The sequence below is a fragment of the Vulpes lagopus genome, chromosome 19 (assembly GCF_018345385.1).
Source record: "Vulpes lagopus strain Blue_001 chromosome 19, ASM1834538v1, whole genome shotgun sequence".
Lineage (NCBI taxonomy): Eukaryota > Metazoa > Chordata > Mammalia > Carnivora > Canidae > Vulpes > Vulpes lagopus.
The window spans coordinates 1,848,841-1,871,417 of NC_054842.1; the positions used below are offsets into that span (position 1 = coordinate 1,848,841).

Here is a 22,577-nt window from a genome sequence, read left to right on the forward strand (position 1 = left end):
CCACCATCATCACCATGGTGGGACCCAACAGGCGTTGGCTGGTGCAGGCTCTGCTCTTAAAATGTTACAGAGGGGGAAGGAGGGACAACTTCAGGTCAGGCTTAAGAGCACTAATAGAAGCAGAGCTATTTTTTTAATTTACCCAACACATGACTTGCTTTTTGGAAACAGAAATCATGGCTGTAAGAGACAGGGTTGGGGCAGACAAAAAGACGAACGAACATGCACAGGGTTTTGCCAGAAGCCACCGTTCACCAGAGAAGGTCAGGCTCCTGCCATTGCTTATGAGTGAGAGTCTCTCCTTCTAACATATTTCCCTATAAATGTGTGGAGAAACCTCCAGCCTCCCACAAGGATTACAGTTCAGAGGAACTGCTTTTCAGGATACATGTGATGCGGGGGAAGCCAGAAATCTCAAACCCAAGTTCATTTTTCTCTTTACTGATGTTCCAGTATGAACCTTTTTCTTCCTATCATAATTTGCTGTTTCTAAATGTTATAGCACTTCTACACATACAAAGGGTAAAGTGGGGTGAGACTCGGGAATGATGTGATCTGTTCAGTCAGCAGAACCTGCCATCTGAATGTGAATCCAAGTTATTCTTTTGGTTTTGAATTTTCTAAACTGTCAAAAATAATCAAGAAAACCAAATCATCTGTTATACTGCTTGAATAACCAGAGCATTGATTTTCACAAATGTGCCTTTTGTTCCTCTAGGTCCCAAATACAATCCCAGGTGATATCAAGACAGGCCACAACATATCAGGGTGCCTGGGTGGCTCAGCGATTTGGGTGTTCAACTCTTGATTCTGGCTCACGTCATGATCTCCGGGTCATGAGACAGGGCTCTGTCAGGAGTCTGTGCTCAGCATGGAGTCTGACTGTACCTCCCCGCTGCCCCTCCCCATACTCACACACTCACAAATATATAAAAATAAAATCTTAAAAAAAAAAAAAAGAGGGGCTCCAATATTATCAAAAATACACCTGATTTGGGGCTCCTGGGTGGCACTGTCGGGTAAGTGGCCAACTCTTGGTTTCTGCTCAGATCCTGATCTCAGGGTCATGAGATCAAGCCTTGCATCAGCTCTGTGCTCAGCACAGAGTCTGCTTGACTCTCTCTCTCCCTCTCCCTCTGCTCCTCCCCCCAAATAAATAAATCTCTAAAAAAAAAAAAAAAGAAAGAAAGAAAAAAGAAAATATACCTGAATCTTAAATCCATTTTAAAAAAATCAGAAATAGAATAAAAAGAAACAGAGAAAGGGTGTGGCCAGATTAACTGAGGCAGAGCTCCCGAAGAGGGAGTAACAGTATCCTACTGACAGTCATGGGGAACACAGGACAGTCGGTGCTCTGGGAAGTGACAAGAGGTAGATTTCATCTGGACTGCCAGCAGTGAGAGTTTTTTTTCTTGTTTCTCTTCATTTGTTTTTCCAAGACAAACAAGAGCCACTTCAGGAAAATCTGCAGTCTGGGTTTTTAAAATAATTTTATTGATTTCTATGGAATGAAATGCTCTTTCTTCAAAGTTAAGATGACCAACAAACACTGGGGACGCCTGGGTGGCTCAATGGTTGGGCGTCTGCTTTCAGCCCAGGGTGTGATTGCAAAGTCCTGGGATCAAGTTCTGCTTCAGGCTCCTTGCATGGAGCCTGCTTCTCCTCCTTCTGCCTATGTCTGTGTCACTCTCTGTCTTTCATGAATGAGTAAATAAAAATCTTTTAAAAAATTAAAAAAAGATGACCAACAGTGTTTTTATCATCAACAGGTTAACATCTAGAACATTTAAGAAGTAGGGACAAGGTGGGAGGTGCTTTTTAATGTTTCTATCAGGAAAGCACGTTGTGGTCTAGGTTCTAGATCACCATTCTAGATGACCTTCAATTCCTAAAAAAAAGTATCTGTTATAGAATGATCAGAAAAAAAAAGATAAATATAAAACAGAGAACTAAAACCATCCAAAGCTTCACTACCTAAAAGAATAATTATGAATATTTTAGCAAATATACATCCTAATCATTCTCTATACATATACAAGTATGGCAGGAAAGGAGCAAAAACAGTACTTTCTATCTGGCCTAGATGAAATCATGGGACACCTATGGACACAGGTATCCTTTCCTCCTGCAACAGTGCTGTGCAGCTGTTGTCAGGTGCCAGAACGAATTCCAAGCTATGCAATTTTACCAAACAGTCTGCCCTCAAAGTACCTAGAGGTTGCCTGTCTCTCAGTGACCCAGGTGTCAACTGCCCACAGATTCTTGTGTTTTTGTGAACCACATGCCACCCACCCACACCAACCTGCCACCCCAACAAATCACACAAATGACTTTCTGGGAAAACCAAACCAAACCAAACCAAACCTCTGGGATTTACTATGCCTCAAAACAAAATCGTTTGAAAGAGACTCTTGCTTCAAGAGTTCCCCAGAAGGAAAAGCCGTGTTCCGGTTCCTAGTAACATTCCTTTGGCATGTGTCTTTAGTCAACTGATACTTCCCAAGTGCTTGCAGCTAACTATTGTACTCTGTGCTTTTCTTTACAAGAATGAAGTCAAATACCCACCCTGGCAAAGTGGTCATTTCCAAGAAGTGTTTGCAGAAGGATGGGCAGCTGCTTTTCCAGATGAAGCTTAAGGCAGAGCTGGGTCAGTTCCTCCCGGTCCAGAAAGCCCGTCCCTGTGCTGTCACAGCTGCTGTACACTTCCCTGAGCTGCGAAACATAGTGGTTCTCTTCTTCTTCGTCCATCCCATAGCAAGCTGGACATGCCAGGGGAAAAAAGAAACAAGAGTACACTCAAATTGCCACACCTCAAACATTCTTCCACTGCTTTGATGAGCCCCAGCAGGGTGGGACAGGCATAGGACAAGCACTGGGCACGTGGGTGCTCTCTTTTGTAGGAGAGCCCAGAAGCATGTGACCAGGGAGCCAGTCAGAAAAGCCAGAATTTCTTGGTTCTGTAAGAAAGTATCTATTATAGGGGCACCTGGGTGGCTCGATGGTTAAGCATTCGATTCTTGATCTCAACTTGGGTCATGATCTCAGGGTCATGGGATCGAGCCCCACATCAGGTACTCATTGAGGAGTCTGCTTTTACCTCTGCCCCTCTCCCACCCCCTCTTTTAAATAAATAAATCTTTTTAAAAACTAAAAAATATCTATTATAGAATCAGTAAAAAGAGATAAATATAAAATAGAGAACTAAAATAATCCAAAGCTTCACTACCTAAAAGAATAATTATGAATATTTTGGCAAATATACATTCTAATTTTTCTCTATACATATACAAGTATAGCATTTTTCCCTTCCTAGTATTCAAATACAAATACTAAAAAGGAAAAATGTTAATAAGTTTTGCCAAATAAAAGTACTTATAATAAAAAATATGAAAACTCCAATAAAATATACAGAGGATGTTAATCACAAAAGAAGAAAGATATATGGTTAATAATCATCTAAAAATGTTCAAATTAAAACAAAGATACCATTTGTCACTGTGAAATTATCTAGAGTAACCCCACCCCATGCTAGCTTAAGCTGTCATACGAAGGAGGATCTCACATATTGCTGGAGAAAATGACATGTAAACGTCTTTCAGACATTCCAAACTTGTCACACTTACCAAGAAATTTTCAAACAATTGTATTATCTGATCTACTTATTTCATGCACACAAAATTCCTTACAGAAATTCCTTATACTTCAGGAAACAGAGCTATGGACAAAGACATAAGAAAAATAAAATGTCCAGCAAAAGAAAATAGCTTGCTAAGTTACAGCATAATTATATGGCAGAAGATTCAATAGGTTTAAAAAACACATTTTTGAAGAATATTTAACAGCACAGGAAATGCAGTTGATAAAATGTAAAGCCGGGGTACAAACTTTATAATAATAATAGCTAGTATACATACTAGTCAGTTCACATACAGCATTTCAACAACAATGGAGAATTCCTGTGGGTCAGCCTGTTATAGACACAGGACCACAGACAACTCTGAAAACAGGAAATATAGTGAGTAAGCAAACATGGAAAATGATCAAGCTCATTAATAATCTAATAATTAATTCATAAACATGAAACAATGAAATAACATCTCTTACTAATAAGAGCACAACAAATGCCAAGTAAATAAAGATATAATCCTTTTTTAAGACAGCGAGCACAAAGGTGGGGGGAGAGGGTGGGGGAATCTTCAGCAGGCTCCACACCCAGTGCAGAGTCTGATGTGGGGCTCAATCTTATGACCCTGAGATCATGGCCTGAGCTGCAATCAAGAGTCAGACCCTTAACTAACTAAGACATCCAAGAAAGATATATTTTTTCTTGTTGGTGGTTATTTGTCCACCATCACCCACATGGGTGTGTAGGTTGCCATCAGCACAAAAACTGTATGAGGGGTTGAAATCTGTTCACATTGATCCTCCAACTCCCAGAATATCATCTTACTCAGGAAAACAACAGAATCAATGACATTTAAAAAGCTTTGAATAGAATTGAATAGAATCTAACTTTGAATAGAATAGAATCTTCATTGTGATATTTCAGTGTGGTCTTTTAAGGTCAACTTCCTCCCCTGAGCTCCTGACTGAACACCTGCTGATCAGGTGTAAAGACGACCAGCATCCACTCTGAGGATGCACACACCGGCTCATGGCTTCAGGTTGGATGCAGGAGCAAAAGATAACAAGCCTGCCCTATCCACTCATCATATTATGCGTGCACTTCTCACGTGAACAAAGGGCAGGGAGAAGTGGAGCTGGGAACACCTGCCCCCATCTCTGGCAGGGATGACAACGGAGACAACATTGAGAAACACAGATACATAGGTAGAAACATGAAGGATAAATCAGAAAACTAAATACCCTTCCTAACTTGACATCTGTCAAGTTTCTCATCCAAGGTGAGTCCCCAACCCAAGTTGGGAGCTGCATCCTTTTGTATACAAGAGCCACCTGTGGTGAGCTTCATACAGGTACTGGTATTTGCCACTGCCAATTTCTGGTACACCAGAAGTAGATGGACAGAACATAACAGTAAGAAACACAAGTGGCAAAATTCAGTAGGTGGAAGAGTGTGGAGCAACCCAGGTGAAGAGTGACTAGGGGACCCCTGGCGACTGCAGAACCTACCAGGCCCACACCTCCCCGACACCGATGGTCTCCGCACCCCAAGCTCCTCCTGGTGCCCTGTTCACTAACACCACTCCTCCCTCTCCTCCACCACCTCTGCCAATCATGAGCAAATCCTCCATTTCTTCTATTTTACCTTTAGTTGTAACCAATTCAAGCAATTAAAAGTATATAAAGAAAAAACAAAGCAAAACAAAACTCCAACCCCATTACCAGAGGTAAGCACTGCTTGGACTCTAGACTCTGAGATTATTTCCAAGTCCATGAGGTGGATGAACACACAGACTTGTGTATATACATAATACACACAGATATGCATGTTTTTATGTAAGTGTAACACCATACATATTACTTTAAAACTTTTAAAACATACATGATATCTGAGACTATTCCATGCCTTCTTCATTTAAAAAAATACCTATATGCTCTTGCACGCATATGTGCAGAGATCTAAGGATTGTTTTAGAAACAGGGGGATGTCTCTAGGGTTTTCTCTTACAAAATCTTTGTGAATCCTGCAGGGGCTAAACCAAGCCACGCTCTGTGAAGCACGCCTGGGTGTGCAGGGGTGTCCCTGGAGAAGGCAGGCTTGGCTGTTTTTCCCAGCCACAGGCCAGCCCTGCATCCATGCCACCCCAGGGGGCCAGGCTCTCTCTCCACCACTGGAATTTCAGGTCTTTGAGGAGATGCATGAAGCTTTCCCTCTCTACACAAAAGAGGGAAGAAAGTCCCACATCACAGGCCTGAGGTGCCATGGCTGCCCACAGAGGTGTCGCCTGTGCATGCAGGATGCACAGGTGGTGAAGTCTCCCCAGTGAGATGGGGGTCCACTGCCTGCCACATCTCAAAGCCTCCCTGAAACGACGACAGGTACAAAGAAATAGGTACTGAGACTGCAGGCACCAGAGAGGCAACAAGACTTAAAAAGAAGGGTGGTGGCTCCTTCCTCAATCACCCTCATCTGCAATGTCTCCAGGCCCCACCAAGTCGGGGCTGTCTCTGGAGGCCCATGCTGCTTCTGGCTCATTTACTCTATGACCACAGATGCACATCTTTTGGGCTGGGTAGGGATTTCCACAAAACAGGAGGGGCTTCCACATGACCAGAAAGACCAAAGAACTAGTGGGCCAGCGGGGCCTGGTCTCAGGGGAGCAGTGCCAACTCATTGGGGCCTCATACGGCATCCCCCTTAGACCCCCATCCTCAGGGCAGAATGTCCAGCACACCTACCATCAGTCTCTGGTGGGAGGCTGCGAAGAAAACCTGACCTCGGGAGAATGGTAACAGATTCAGGTTCTGAAAACAGGGACGGACTGACCCCTCCTAGAAGACTGAGTGCCCAAAGCACAACAAACAGAAAGCAGAACAAACAGCCACCTCTGTCTCCAACGAGGCAGGGGGAGAGCACCTGGTAGTCTTTAGGGCCGCCCCCACATGCCAGGCTACACATCAGTAATAGTAACAGTCCGTGAGTGAAAAGCAGGGCCCTAGGGGATGGGAGGAAAATCAAGAAAATGTAGATGGGAAACAGGCCAAAAGCTCAGGCCACCAGCTTGCCATCTAGTGACCCGAGGCAGTGCCTGGCACTGTTTTCCCAAGCTCCACACCCCACCTGCCCTCAGGGCACCAGGGTGGACATGCTTCGCACCTCCACCCCCAGAGCAGACTGCAGCACACAACAGCTCGAATGCCAGACAGGTTCTGGGTGTGTATTTTTATGCTAGACATTCTATAATGAGCTCATTTAAGCAAGAGCAATACATGAGCTATTTCAAAGGGAAGGTCCCCAGTGTCATGGGTCCACTTAACCCGGAACTGCTGCATCCTGGACTCCCCCAGTACAGGTCGGGTCTAGGCGGGGGTGGGTGAAACAGGGGAAGAGTGGGGAGCGCACTCAAGTGCATTCACCTAGGAGATGGGGGCATTCCCTGGGAGCCCAGTCAGTTTGAGAACCTTCCCAATACCTGCACTGTCACAGAGGAGATATCAGGAAATAAAGGCCCAGCAAACCCTCAAGTGTTCCCACATCACACTGGAACTGCTCAACATGTGGCATCCCTGTCTGATCTTGTGCCCCAGGATTCCAGAACTGGGCAGGATTCAGGTGTGGAGGCTGAAGGGTAAAGGGCTCCAGAGGGGCCCTCCACGGAGCAATGACAAGCCAGTCCCCCTGTTGAGAGAACTTACTGGTCTGCCTGCATGCTGCCATGAAAGGGATGACACAGGAGTGCCCACACATTTAACCCCATGTCACCTGGGTTTAACACTTCACTCTGCTCAATACACAGTTGAGTTCTTGGCCATTCGGAGACACTCCTTTCTTCTCTTTTCCCTCATCCCTGTCAATCTGAGACACTGCCTCAAGAGAGCAGGTGCTTCATCTATCAGCCATGCAAGTACAGGCAAGTGGTGGGACTCAGGCACAGCAACTCTACAAGTCAGGCAAAAAAGATCTTTCGGTCACAATCTGCTAAAACATTTACTAACCTCCACCCAAGACAATGTTCAGCCATGTTTTCAAAACAAGGGGAAAAGGAGGTTGCCTCTATTGACTGTGGAATTCGTCCTCCTCCTACCCCAGGACATGGAAGGGATCTTTCTGTAGCTTCTGCAAACCCACAGAACAAGCCTCAGTGGTGAAACAGTTGGCAACACTGGCCAGAAAGGCTTGGAAGAACTCCAACCCTTCACTGGAAAGCATGGCCCAGGCATGGGTCAGCGCAGAAGAGTCCTCAGATTCACATGGTTTCCCCTGCATTTAGGGATCTCAGAAAAGGGCTCGAGTGACAAGACGAAAAACTCTCAACACCACAGAATTATGGAAGTTTTAGAGAAGTAGTGGAGAAGCCTAAATGAGGGCCTCAAAATTCTGATGTTCACATACAACCCCTGCCTTTTGTTGGAGTCTGGAGGTAGTGATTTGGGAGGTGGTGCTTATAGAAGGGGAGACCCAAGACATGCATATATCCACAAGCCCTGCTCCCCACAAACAAGGAGAAACTAATATCCACAGAGAGATATAGGAAAATCATTAAAGTTATCAAAGAAAAAAAAACCTGCTAGATAAAAGAATGACTAATGACACCAAGGGAGGGTTTCTGGGACACTGACATATTATAGTTGCAATAAAAAGTCCACTGGCAAGACTGGAAGATACACAAGGAAATCTTCCATAAAGCATATCTAAATAGTAATATGAGACCACATGACGAGGAAAAGACAGTCTCTTCTATAAATGATGTTGCAAAAGCTGGATATCCACATGCAAAAGAATGAACCTTGACCCTTACCTTACACATACACAAAAACCTAACTCACAATGAATCCAAGATCTTAATTTATTAAGATCCAAAACTATAAAATTCTTAAAAGAAAACACAGGGGATAAATTTCATGATGTTAGATTTGGGAATAGTTTCTTACATATGACTCCATGGGCATAGGCAACAAAAGCAAAAACAGGCAAATGGTACTATATCAAATTTAAGAATTTCTGGACATCAAAGAAAAAAAACAACCTATGAAAAGGCAACCTGTGTAGTAAATGGGAGAAAATAATTGTTAACCATATCGGATTGAAAGTTAACAACCAGAACAGATACAGAATTCCTACAACTCAATAACAAAAAACCAAGTGACTCCATTTAAAAAATGCACAGTGAACTCGAGATATTTCTCCAAAGAAGATATACAAATGGCCGGCAGATGGTCAACCATATGAAAAGGTGCTCAACATCTCTCATCATTAGAGAAATGCAAATAAAAACCATGACGACTTACTATTACACCTATTAGGATGGCCATTATAAGTAACAGAATAGAAAACGAGTGTTGGTGTGGATGTGGAGAAACTAGAACAGTACACAGCATTGTTAGTGAGCAAGTAAAATGGTGCTGCCACAATGGAAACCCGTATGAAGGGTCCTCAAAATTCTAAAAATAGAAACCATGTTATCCAGCAATTCCACTTCCAGGTGTATATCCAAAGGAACTGAGAACAAGATCTCAGAGATATGTGCACACTCAGGTTCACTGCAGCATCATCCACAACAGCCAGGAAGCAGAAGAGTCCAGATGTCCTTTGACAAAGGACTACAAAACTGTGGTATATCCATAAAATGGAATATTATTTAGCCTTAAAAAAAAAAAAGGAAACCCTAGGGCAGCCCGGGTGGCTCAGCAGTTTAGCGCCACCTTCAGCCCAGGGCGTGATCCTGGGGACCTGGGATCGAGTCCCACGTTGGGCTCCCTGCATGGAGCCTGCTTCTCCCTCTGCCTGTGTCTCTGCCTCTCTCTCTCTCTCTCCTCTCTCCTCTCTGTGTATTCTCATGAATAAATAAATAAATAAAATCTTTAAAAAAAAAAAAAAAAGAAGGCAATCCAGGGCACCTTGAGTGGCCCAGTCGGTTAAGGGTTTGCCTTCAGCTCTGGTCATGATCTTAGGGTCTGGGAATCAAGCCCCATGTCGGGCTCCCTGCACGGCAGGGAGTCTGCTTCTCCCTCTTACTCTCCCTCTGTGGTCTCTCCCTCCTTCTCTCTCAAATAAATAACATGTAAAACAAAAACAAAAAACAAAACAAAACCCTGCCACATGTTGCAGAATGGCTGGCCCCTGAGGATGTGATAGTGAATGAACTCTGCTGCCCCCAAAGGATAAAGTGTATGATGCCCCTTACATACATGTGTAATCCAACCACAGAGACAGAAAGTAGAGTGGTAGTTGCCAGGGGCTGCGGGGAGGAGGAGCTGTTCCACGAGTAGAGTTCAGAGTCACAAGAAGTAAAAGTTCTCCATATCTGTTACACAATAATATATTGTTAACAGTACTGAAGTGTATATTCAAAAATGATGGTGGGCAAATTTTATATTATGTATTTTTAACAATTAAAATAGAAAAATAAGAAAAAGTTTTTACAAAGAAAAATAATTCAAAATTTGGTGGCTTACTTTCTGAAATTGCCTGGCTCTGTTCCATGGTACTTTTACCTAGATTTTTCTCTTTCCTTAACAAATATTAACCCCAAAGCTCTAAGCATCCTCTAAAAGTCCAGATAAGGGAACCAGCTGAAGGGAAGGGGAATTACTGGGATAATACAAGTCTTTTCCAAGTAGACAGATGGCAAAGTCCTGTCATGTAGGACAACAAATAACAACAAATTAAAAAACCCCACACCTAAGAAATTTCTGAACAAACAAGCAAGTCTTCAAAGCATCTAGGGGAGAAAGGGCACTCCCACACTCGTAGCTCTGGGCAGCAGAAGCAGCATGTGTCACTGGCAGCAAGACCAAGAGCCGTCATGAAACCAGACCCTGACATCCCAAGCAAAGATCACTTTCAACCTCATCTGGTAGCTACCGAACATGTACTTCAGCAAAATGAGGGATTAACTGAGATAGAAGGAGAGGCAGGATCTAGGACCTGGCTCCCATGCCAGTGATGGAGACTGTCCTGGGAGGGCAGCCCTGGGGCAGGGCCAGAGGGCAACCCACAGAAAACCAACAACAGGAGGAACCCACGGGGTCTCTGTGTGTGTGACCATCTGGAAAACAACATATGGATAGGTTTCTGACAGAGCTGACGGAGCAGCTGGAAAAAAAATAAGGGTAACTCCATTAAAAAGTAAGCAAGCACCACCAAGGAAACTAAGCTCTCTACAAGGCCAAGCAGGGCACAAGAATGAACATATAATCATGTCCTGGGGGATCCCCGGGTGGCTCAGCAGTTTAGTGCCTGCCTTTGGCCCAGGGCATGATCCTGGAGCCCCGGGATCGAATCCCACATCAGGCTCCCTGCATGGAACCTGCTTCTCCCTCTGCCTGTGTCTCTGTTTCTGTGTGTGTGTGTGTGTGTGTGTGTGTGTGTGTGTCTCATGAATAAATAAATAAAATCTTTTAAAAGTAATAATAATAATAATCATGTCCTGGCTGTGTGTTGGTGTGGCAGTCAGGCAGGGCCACCCTCTGCAGTGGTGACAGGGAAGCCTCATGGCGGAAGTGCCATCGGAGGTGGAGGAGCCCTGGACTGCTGCAAGGGGCATGCGGAGCTGGGGAAGGGTCTCGGCAACAGCATATGTGGCTGCCTCGGGACGCTCTGCCCTGTCTGCGGCCCAGCCAGGAGCGGATTCCACAGGCCTCCATGCAGTAGGCTTCCATTCCTGCTTAGCACGTTCCTTCCCAACCCATCCTCTGCAGGGCTACACAGGGGACAGTTATAGAATATGCCAGGTGCTACAGACACAGAAACAGCCACATAACCCTCGTGTTCGTTAGACCACCACCACTAACAGCACTAGATGTACTGCTCCCACACAAAGGTTCTCAGGCTCCCGGTTGCCAGGTGTCTCAAACCCTATTCCTAGAAATGCCTCACTGAAAAAACGGACTCTTCCTCCATCCTTCCCTCCCTCCCTGAGCCACCAACCTGAATTACAGAACAGGAGGTGGGAAGAAACCTCATAAGCAGGCCCCTGGCCCAGCAGGATACCACAGCACTGGCTACAGGAATCATCTTGTGTACACTCCCCAGGCCTCTGCATCAGGGCAGGGGCCCACATCCCCTCCCTAGCAATCCTTCCACAGAAACTGTGAGAAACTGTGACAGCCTTCTCTGCATGCTCAGCAGGCCCTGCCGCGGTCCCACCGGGACTCATCTGTCCAGCACTGCCCACCGATGATACCCTGCTTGCTCCCAGGGGGCCCCGGGCTACTCACTTGCTGGATACGGGCCTCACAGCAGAGTGGCTATTATAAATAATAAACAGTCCCCAGGGTCCAAAAGCCTCTTCAGTTTCTTCTTCATCCAAATGGAATTAATCTTCCTTTGCAGCCTACATGTGCATAAAATGTTTGCACAGCAAAACCACCTGAAAACCTGGCCCCATTCAGTAGCTGACTGCAGACCTGGGGACAATATTCCAGATAATGAGGAACACCTGGTTTCTCAAGGGTTCATTCTTTTGAAACTAGAATCTGTAGAATCTCAATTATTCTAAAGCTATAAAGCTTAATTTAAAATTAGAGCATAGGGGCACCTGAGGGGCTCAATCAGTGAAGCATCTGCCTTGGGCTGAGTCCTCATCCCAGGGTCCTGGGATCAAGCCCCACATCAGGGTCCCTACTCAGTGCCGGTGGGGGGCGGGAGGGGAGTCTGCTTCTCCCTGAGGCCCTCCCCCCACAGCCTGTGCTCTTTCTCTCTCAAATAAATAAATAAAATATTTAAAATACGAGCATAAACTTTGCTAGTGAAACAAAATGCTGTTTTTACCTCAGGAAGAGAAACCTGCCCGCAAACACACTTGGCCGGCACCCTTGGCCGGCACTTTGCAGGACAACTCAGCCCTCTGGAGGCCAAAAGGGCACAGTGCTGGCATTTAATAGACTCACAGCGATGAGGGAATTTAATCTGTGCCCCTAGAAGCTCGCTGAGCACTGAGGATAGAGAAGGGAATGGTGGTGTCCCGGAAGCAGCCAGTGCAATGATGCTGGAGGGCCCAGAGGATTGCACTGTGCCAGGAAATACATCCAAACAAGGCCCGGCCCCCCTGCCCCGAGAAAACCCGCTCACCCAGAATGGGGAACCAGGGGGAGCCATTCTAGAAGGGTTCATTCTTTGTCCGGAAAGATGTTACAATCCTGATAAAATATTCAAGCCTGTCCTTGGGTTCCAGTGGAGTAGACCTCAGTACTTTAAATAGCCCTGCAATTTTCAATCAACCTTCATGCTGGGGCAGTTCCGAGCTTCTAGGATTAGTTTCAGCATTAACTGTTTTCGTGGCTTTTTCTTGTTTTTCCAAATTTTATTGACTTTGCCTACATGGGTCCTGAATATCTCAGCAAAGGTTTGAGAAGCTATCTTTTTTATAAAAGGTATTTTCCAGTCCCAACAATGTAAAGAAGATACTTAATTTAAGTGACAATTATTATAATATTTCTTTTCTGACAGAGCAGATACACTAAAAGCTATAAGGATATCAAATTCTACAGCTGTCCTAAAACACCAGTTTTTGGGGGGCCTCCTAAAGAAGACACTGTGGAGTATGGTGATGGCAGACCCTAGTGTCAGCATCTCTAGTAAAACTAGGGCACCTTCTAGCTCTGTGACCTTGAACAAGTTACTTCACCTCTCTGTGCCTCAGTATGTAATTAGGAGACTGTGAAAACTAAAGTTATTGTGAAGCTTGCACAGTATGTGCTGAATAAACATTGGCATCTCTGCTAATAACAGATACATGTGCCTGGGGCGGCACACATGCCATAATCTATACAAACTAGGCATTTGTCCCCAGCTTTCAAAATAAACTATATACATACATACATATATATATATGTATGTATGTAAATTCCTATTACATGACAATAAATGTAGAGATTTTTTAATGAAAATTATACAAAATCATAAAGTACATAACATGACAATTTGATTCATATATACAGTGAAATAATTAGTACAGTCAAGCTAATTTAACTTATCTTCTTCTCAGAGTTACCATTGTGTATGTGTGTGAAAAGAGCACCTGAAATCTACCTTATTAGCAAATTTCCACTATTCAAAACAGTATTATTACAGCTCCAATCATCACGGTATATCTTAGATCTCCAGACCTATTCATCTTACATAACAACTCTGTACTCTTGGGATGCCTGGGTGGCTCAGCAGTTGACTGTCTGTCTTTGACTTAGGGTGTGATCCAGTCCTGCATCGGGCTCCCTGTAAGGAGCCTGCTTCTCCCTCTATGCTTCTGCCTCTCTCTATGTGTCTCTCATGAATAAATAAATAAAATCTTTAAAAAACAAACAAAAAAATAACTTTGTACTCTTTGACCAATATCTCCCTAGCCCTAAAGATTTTTTATAGCCACACATGGTTATATTTGTGCCAGGGTTACAGCTATAAAACCATAAATTTATGTCTAGCCATCTATCAACTCTCTGTACAATTATTCAGTTATATACACACAAGGTTCTCCACAAATGGTTCTATGCCCATAAAATGAACTTATCTTGAATTATCCAGGTGGGACCTAATGCAATTGCATGTGTCCTTAGAGACAGGCAGAGGAGTTCTGAAAGAGAAGACAAGGAGGCAATGTAACCCCAGAACCCTTAAAGATTGGACTGAGGTAGCCATAAGCCATGGAATGCCTAGAGCCACCGGAAGCTGAAACAGGCAAGGATCAAATTCTGCCCTAGAATCTGCAGAAAGTGACCCTGTCCACATCTTTGGACTTCTGACCTCTGTAAGTATAGAAGAATAAATTTATGTTGTATTAAGCTGCACAGTTTGTGGCTATTTGTATACAGCCCCAGGAAAATAACACAACATCCCATCTCTTAGTACAGTTAAATGACAGTACTCCCTAAACTGGTCTACAGATTCACAACCCCTACCAATATTCGAGCTGGCTTCATTAAAGAAATTGACAAGCTGATCTTAAAATTCATATGGAAATAAAAGGGACCCAGAATAGCCAAAACAATCTTAGAAAAGAACAGAAAGTTGGAGGACACACACTGCCCAATTTCAAAACTTACCAAAAGGGCACAGCAGCCAAGACAACATGGTATTGGCAAACAGACAAGCAGACCAAAGGAATAATATTTACAAGCAAGAAATAAGACCTCACGTTCACAGTCAATTGATTTTAACAAAGGAGTCAAAACAATATAATGGGGAAAGACAAGTCTTTTCAACATATGACTCTGAGAACTGGATAGACACATGCAAAAGAATGACGTGGAATCCCTATCTCACATTACATACAAAATCCAACTTAAAGGGGATCCCTGGGTGGCGCAGTGGTTTGGCGCTTGCCTTTGGCCCAGGGCGCGATCCTGGAGACCCGGGATCGAATCCCACATCAGGCTCCCGGTGCATGGAGCCTGCTTCTCCCTCTGCCTATGTCTCTGCCTCTCTCTCTCTCTCTCTGTGACTATCATAAATAAATAAAAATTTAAAAAAAAAAAATCCAACTTAAAATGAATTACAGACCCAAATGTAGAAAGACAGAAGAAACAGGAGTAAATCTTCTAAAGGAGTAAATGACCTTTGATTAGGCAATGTCTAATCTTTGATTAGACAGAACAAAGGCACAACCAACAAAACAAAAAAACAGGTAAACCAGGCTTCACCAAAATGAAAATCTGTTGTATGGTAAAGGTCATTATCAAGAAAATGAAGAGAAAGAAAGAAAACATTTGCAAATTCTGTATCTGACAAGGGTCTCAGATTTAGAATGCATAAAGAACTCTCACAGCTTTATAATAAAAGCACAAAAATCCAATTTAAAAAGGGGCAAAACTACAACCCAGCAATTGCACTGCTGGGGATTTACCCCAAAGACACAGATGCAGTGAAACGCCAGGACACCTCACCCCGATGTTTCTAGCAGCAATGTCCACAATAGCCAAACTGTGGAAGGAGCCTTGGTGCCCATCGAAAGATGAATGGATCAAGAAGATGTGGTTTATGTGTACAATGGAATATTACTCAGCCATTAGAAACGATAAATACCCACCATTTGCTTCGACATGGATGGAACTGGAGGGTATTATGCTGAGTGAAGTAAGTCAATCGGAGAAGGACAAACATTATATGGTCTCATTCATTTGGGGAATATAAAAACTAGTGAAAGGGAATAATGGGGAAAGGAGAAAAAATGAGTGGGGAAATATGAGAAAGGGAAACAGAACATGAGAGACTCCTAACTCTGGGAAATGAACAAGGGGTGGTAGAAAGGGAGGTGGGCGGGGGGTAGGGGTGACTGGGTGATGGGTACTGAGCGGGGCACTTGATGGGATGAGCACTGGGTGTTATTCTATATGTTGGCAAATTGAACACCAATAAAAAATAAATTTAAAAAATTAAAATAAATTTTAAAAAGATCTCAGTCATATTAGCTCTCAATCACATGAGATCTCAGTTACAGAAATGATATGTGCTTAGGTGGGTACATTAATAAAATAAAAATAAATGAAAAATAAAAAGGGGCAAAATATCTGAATAGATATTTCTCCAAAGAAGAGATTCAAATGACCAAATATGCTCAACCTCTTTAGCCATCAGAGAAATGCAAATCAACACCACCACTAGTTAGAGCATCTATGCTGGCCATTATAAAAAAGATGTGTAATGATAAGTGCTAATAAGGACATGGAGAAATTGGAACACAAGAATCTTGAAAGCAGCAAGGTATCCTCACTAAGATTAACAGCTCTCTCCTCATCAGAAACCATGGACCAGAAGGCAGCAAGATGACATATTCGAAACAAAAAGGGTACCAACCGAGAATTCTATATCCAGTAAAAAAAAAAAAAACATCCTTAAAAATGAAGGAGAGGGCAGCCCGGGTGGCTCAGCGGTTTAGCGCCACCTTCAACCCAGGGCATGATCCTGGAGACCCAGGATGGAGTCCCACATCGGGCTCCCTGCATGGAGCCTGCTTCTCCCTCTGCCTCTGTCTCTGCCTCTCTGTGTGTGTGTCTCATGAATAAATAAATAAAATCTCATGAATAAAAAAAAAAAAAAAGTAGAGGGAGCAGGAGAAACAGACTCCTCGCTGAGCAGGAAGCTGGTGCAGGGCTCCACACCAGGCCCCCTAGGACCATGACCTGAGCTGAAGGCAGATACTTAATGGACTGAGTCACCCAGGTATCTGGTAAATTTGAATTTTTAACTCTGAGCAGGCTTAGCACCAAGATTCACTCTAGCTTCTCCTGCATATAGACTCTTACTGAATGTTTTATGAGCGATTAATAACTTTGTTATTCAATCCAAATTTCCCCTGGATAAACCACTTTTTTACTTTGCCTGTAATCTTCAATCTGAAGATAATGTTCAGAATATCAGAGTCAGAAGGGGGGCCCACAGAGCACCACTCAATCATCCCATTTTACAGATGAGGAACTGATAACCTATAGATGGACAGACTTTCTCAAGAGGCTGAAGCACATGGGCGCAGCATACAAGGACACAACCAAAGGTGCAAAGGTAATCATTTCTAAGGCACCACCTTCCTTACCATTCAAAGTGTACAGGCAGCTTCCCTATCTTAGCCTCCAATTGAGACCCTCTATTCACTATAAATCCCTGCTGGTGCTTTTCACTGTATACTCAATGGCCATCGTTCTGATTCCCCACTATCCTCTCCTGTCTTTACACTTTGATGGCTATCAAAAGGCATCAAATGGCTAAAATCAGGTGGCTGTTACTGTTCATACCAACTGGTCAAAGCTCCTTATGCACACTTCTGTCCACTTCGGTTTCAATGACACCATGTTGGTAGCTTAAAATCTGCTCTAGTGGGAGTATTTACACCATGCCAGTTGGCAAATACTACCCCCCAGGTTTTCTGGGAAAGGAGGCGGTTGTTAAAGCTTTATCAGTATACCACACAACTGGCTAAAATATAAAAGACTGATCATATTACATTCTAGTAAAAATATGGAGCAACTGAATTGCTTGATTGTTGCGAACAGGGGTGTAACTGGCATAAGAATTTTAAAAAATATATATTCAATATTACCTACCAAAGCTAAATATACACATACGTCCAATGACATGGAAATCCAACTCCCAGGTATATACTTGACAGAAATGCATGGACATGCATTCTCAGGCAGCATTATTCATAGTAGCCAAAACTAGAAGAAACCCAAATACTGATCAAAAGTAAAAGTAAATAATTTGTGGCCTATTCTGGAAAACCGCTAAGGAATGAATGACATGACAACCTGAATCTCACAAACATAATGAAAGAAGCCAGACATATTATATGACTTCACTTACATTAAACTCAGAAGCAGAAAAAAAAAAATTACTCTGTAGTGTTAGAAGTTAAGATAAACAGCAGAGAGAAAGTGTTGAATAGGAGTACACATGAGCAGGCATTCAGTAATATTCCATTTTTTGACGGTGCATTTACTCTGTGACAGTTCATTATTATCTGTGCACTTTTCTTATGTATATTACACTTCAAGTTCAGTTAAGAGGAAAAAAAATTTTTTTAAGATTTTATTTATTTATTCATAAGAGACAGAGAGAGAGAGAAGCAGAGACACAGGCAGAGGGAGAAGCAGGCTCCATGCAGGGAGCCGGAAGTGGGACTCAATCCTGGATCTCCCAGGATCTCCCAGGACTCAATCCTGGATCTCCCAGGATTGAACATGCAATTTGACTTCACCCCGGGCTGAAGGTGGCACTAAACCGCTAGGCCACCGTGGCTGCCCAAGAGGAAAATGTTAAATGCTGATGTGAACCATAGTGTGGCAAGTCCCTGGTGCTTTGTGGTGAATTCCCTGTTGGCATGACAAGGCTTGAAGAAAGACATTCCCCAAAGGAGTAAATTAAATAAATGGACTAAATTAGAAAGAAGGCCCAGAAAACATTCAGGAAAATAAAGTAAAAGAAACCTACAAACTTTCCCCCAAAGCCACTTTTATTGCCCCTCCCCAAAACAATATCTAAAATTATCTTTTAGATAATTTGGTTCCTTCACATGCCCCAGGGTGTTTTGCCAACAGGACAAAGGACAAAGGACAGGTAAGACCTAAAACTTCGAACTGTACAAACACATTCACTCCTCATTCAGCTTAAACTTGCTTCTTTAAGGCACTTCAGAGTAGAACACTATCCAAAAAAGTGAGAAGGAAAACATTTAACAAATCATTTAAAAGCAAATAATATTTTAGTGGCGATATTCATGAAGAAATAAAAAGAATAAAAATGACTTAGAAATATTCTAAATTCAACAGAATGCTATGGGCTTGTCCCTAAGTCTTCTAAAAACTCAAAAGCTCTTCAGGAATCTGTAACAGTTGGGGATATTAAAAAGCCTGCATGTAGGCCCCGGAGCACAGGGCGCCGGGACACAGCCCAGGATCCGGCCTCCCCCGGGACAGGCAGAGGCCGGGAGGGCCCAGGACAGCAAGGACGCTCCTGCCTGGAACTGAGCAGATCAGCGGCCCCGCCCCGGAGCCCCCAGGCCCTGCAGAAGGAGAGCCCCGGAGCTACTGCGGGGGCTGACTCCAGGGTCCCAGAGCTGCCCCCGCCACTGTGGCTTCCTCCCGGGGCCTCACGGGGTGAACAACCCCCACCGAGCCCTGCACCAGGCAGGGGCAGAGCAGCCCCCCCAAGTGCTAACACCTGAGAATCAGCACAGCAGGCCCCTCCCCCAGAAGACCAGCGAGACGGACCAGTTCCAAGGGAAATCAAGGGACTTAAACTACACAGAATCGGAAGATACTCCCCCGTGGTTTTTTTTTTTGTTTTTTGTATTTTTGTTTTTGTTTTTGTTTTTTTTTGTTTTGTTTTGTTTTGTGCTTTTTTTTTTCTCTCTTTCTTCTTGATTTCTGATTGCTTCCCCCACCCCCCCTTTTTTCTTTTTTCTCCTTTCTTTCTTTTTCTTTCTTTTTCTTCTCTTTTTCCCCTATTTTTTTCTTCTTTCTCTTTTTTCTTTTTCTCTTTTCTTTCCTTCTCTCTCTTTTTCTCCTTTTCCCAATACAACTTGTTTTTGGCCACTCTGCACTGAGCAAAATGACTAGAAGGAAAACCCCTCAAAAAAAAGAATCAGAAACAGCCCACTCTCCCACAGAGTTACAAAATATGGATTACAATTCAATGTCAGAAAGCCAATTCAGAAGCACTATTTTACAGCTACTGGTGGCTCTAGAAAAAACCATAAAGGACTCAAGAGACTTCATGACTGCAGAATTTAGATCTAATCAGGCAGAAATTAAAAATCAATTAAATGAGATGCAATCCAAGCTAGAAGTCCTAACGACGAGGCTTGACGAGGTGGAAGAACGAGTGAGTGACATAGAAGACAAGTTGATGGCAAAGAGGGAAACTGAGGAAAAAAGAGACAGGCAATTAAAAGACCATGAGGATAGATTAAGGGAAATAAATGATAGCCTGAGGAAGAAAAACCTACGTTTAATTGGGGTTCCCGAGGGCGCGGAAAGGGACAGAGGGCCAGAATATGTATTTGAACAAATCCTAGCTGAAAACTTTCCGAATCTGGGAAGGGAAACAGGCATTCAGATCCAGGAAATAGAGAGATCCCCCCCTAAAATCAACAAAAACCGTTCAACACCTCGACATTTAATAGTGAAGCTTGCAAATTCCAAAGATAAGGAGAAGATCCTCAAAGCAGCAAGAGAAAAAAAGTCCCTGACTTTTATGGGGAGGAATATTAGGGTAACAGCAGACCTCTCCACAGAGACCTGGCAGGCCAGAAAGGGCTGGCAGGATATATTCAGGGTCCTAAATGAAAAGAACATGCAACCAAGAATACTTTACCCCGCAAGGCTTTCATTCAAAATGGAAGGAGAGATAAAGAGCTTCCAAGACAGGCAGGAACTGAAAGAATATGTAACCTCCAAACCAGCTCTGCAAGAAATTTTAAGGGGGACTCTTAAAATTCCCCTTTAAGAAGAAGTTCAGTGGAACAATCCACAAAAACAAGGACTGAATAGATATGATGACACTAAACTCATATCTATCAATAGTAACTCTGAATGTGAACGGGCTTAATGACCCCATCAAAAGGCGCAGGGTTTCAGACTGGATAAAAAAGCAGGACCCATCTATTTGCTGTCTACAAGAGACTCATTTTAGACAGAAGGACACCTACAACCTGAAAATAAAAGGTTGGAGAACCATTTACCATTCAAATGGTCCTCAAAAGAAAGCAGGGGTTGCCATCCTTATATCAGATAAATTAAAATTTACCCCGAAGACTATAGTGAGAGATGAAGAGGGACACTATCTCATACTCAAAGGATCTATCCAACAAGAGGACTTAACACTCCTCAATATATATGCCCCGAATGTGGGAGCTGCCAAATATTTAAACCAATTAATAACCAAACTCAAGAAATACCTTGATAATAATACACTTATACTTGGTGACTTCAATCTAGCTCTTTCTACCCTGGATAGGTCTTCTAAGCACAACATCTCCAAAGAAACGAGAGCTTTAAATGATACACTGGACCAGATGGATTTCACAGATATCTACAGAACTTTACATCCAAACTCAACTGAATACACATTCTTCTCAAGTGCACATGGAACTTTCTCCAGAATAGACCACATACTGGGTCACAAATCGGGTCTGAACCGATACCAAAAGATCGGGATAGTCCCCTGTATATTCTCAGACCATAATGCCTTGAAATTAGAACTTAATCACAACAAGAAATATGGAAGGACCACAAACACGTGGAGGTTAAGGACCATCCTGCTAAAAGATGAAAAGGTCAACCAGGAAATTAAGGAAGAATTAAAAAGATTCATGGAAACTAATGAAAATGAAGATACAACCGTTCAAAATCTTTGGGATGCAGCAAAAGCAGTCCTGAGGGGGAAATACATCGCAATACAAGCATACATTCAAAAACTGGAAAGATCTCAAATTCAAAAGCTCACCTTACACATAAAGGAACTAGAGAAAAAGCAACAAATAGACCCCACCCCCAGCAGAAGAAGAGAGTTAATTAAAATTCGAGCAGAACTCAATGATATCGAGACCAAAAGAACTGTGGAACAGATCAACAGAACCAGGAGTTGGTTCTTTGAAAGAATTAATAAGATAGATAAACCATTAGCCAACCTTATTAAAAAGAAGAGAGAGAAGACTCAAATTAATAAAATCATGAATGAGAAAGGGGACATCACTACCAACACCAAGGAAACACAAACGATTTTAAAAACATATTATGAACAGCTGTACGCCAATAAATTAGGAAATCTAGAAGAAATGGACGCATTCCTGGAAAGCCACAAACTACCAAAACTGGAGCAGGAAGAAATAGAAAACCTGAACAGGCCAATAACCAGGGAGGAAATTGAAGCAGTCATCAAAAACCTCCCAAGACACAAGAGTCCAGGGCCAGATGGCTTCCCAGGGGAATTCTATCAAACTTTTAAAGAAGAAATCATACCTATTCTACTAAAGCTGTTTGGAAAGATAGAAAGAGATGGAGTACTTCCAAATTCGTTCTATGAGGCCAGCATCACCTTAATTCCGAAACCAGACAAAGACCCCACCAAAAAGGAGAATTACAGACCAATATCCCTGATGAACATGGATGCAAAAATTCTCAACAAGATACTAGCCAATAGGATCCAACAACACATTAAGAAAATTATTCACCATGACCAAGTAGGATTTATCCCTGGGACACAAGGCTGGTTCAACACTCGTAAAACCATCAATGTGATTCATCATATCAGCAAGAGAAAAACCAAGAACCATATGATACTCTCATTAGATGCAGAGAAAGCATTTGACAAAATACAGCATCCATTCCTGATCAAAACCCTTCAGAGTGTTGGGATAGAGGGAACTTTCCTCGACATCTTAAAAGCCATCTACGAAAAGCCCACAGCAAATATCATTCTCAATGGGGAAGCACTGGGAGCCTTTCCCCTAAGATCAGGAACA

At 43.0% G+C, this 22,577-nt stretch overlaps 1 protein-coding gene across 8 annotated transcripts in view; it reads right to left on the reverse strand.

Moving 5' to 3' along the window:
* Positions 1 to 22,577, reverse strand: part of NINL (ninein like) — a 152,012-nt gene that overhangs the window by 75,575 nt on the left and 53,860 nt on the right. For 7 of the 8 annotated variants that reach the window (XM_041733987.1, XM_041733988.1, XM_041733986.1 and 4 more), the window contains one exon: positions 2,566 to 2,759. In XM_041733987.1, the coding sequence (XP_041589921.1) occupies positions 2,566 to 2,748 (183 nt within the window). In that variant the 5' untranslated portion in view covers positions 2,749 to 2,759. Of the gene's footprint in view, positions 1 to 2,565; positions 2,760 to 3,914; positions 3,998 to 22,577 lie in introns of those variants that run through there. The other variant, XM_041733982.1, reaches the window with a different exon arrangement.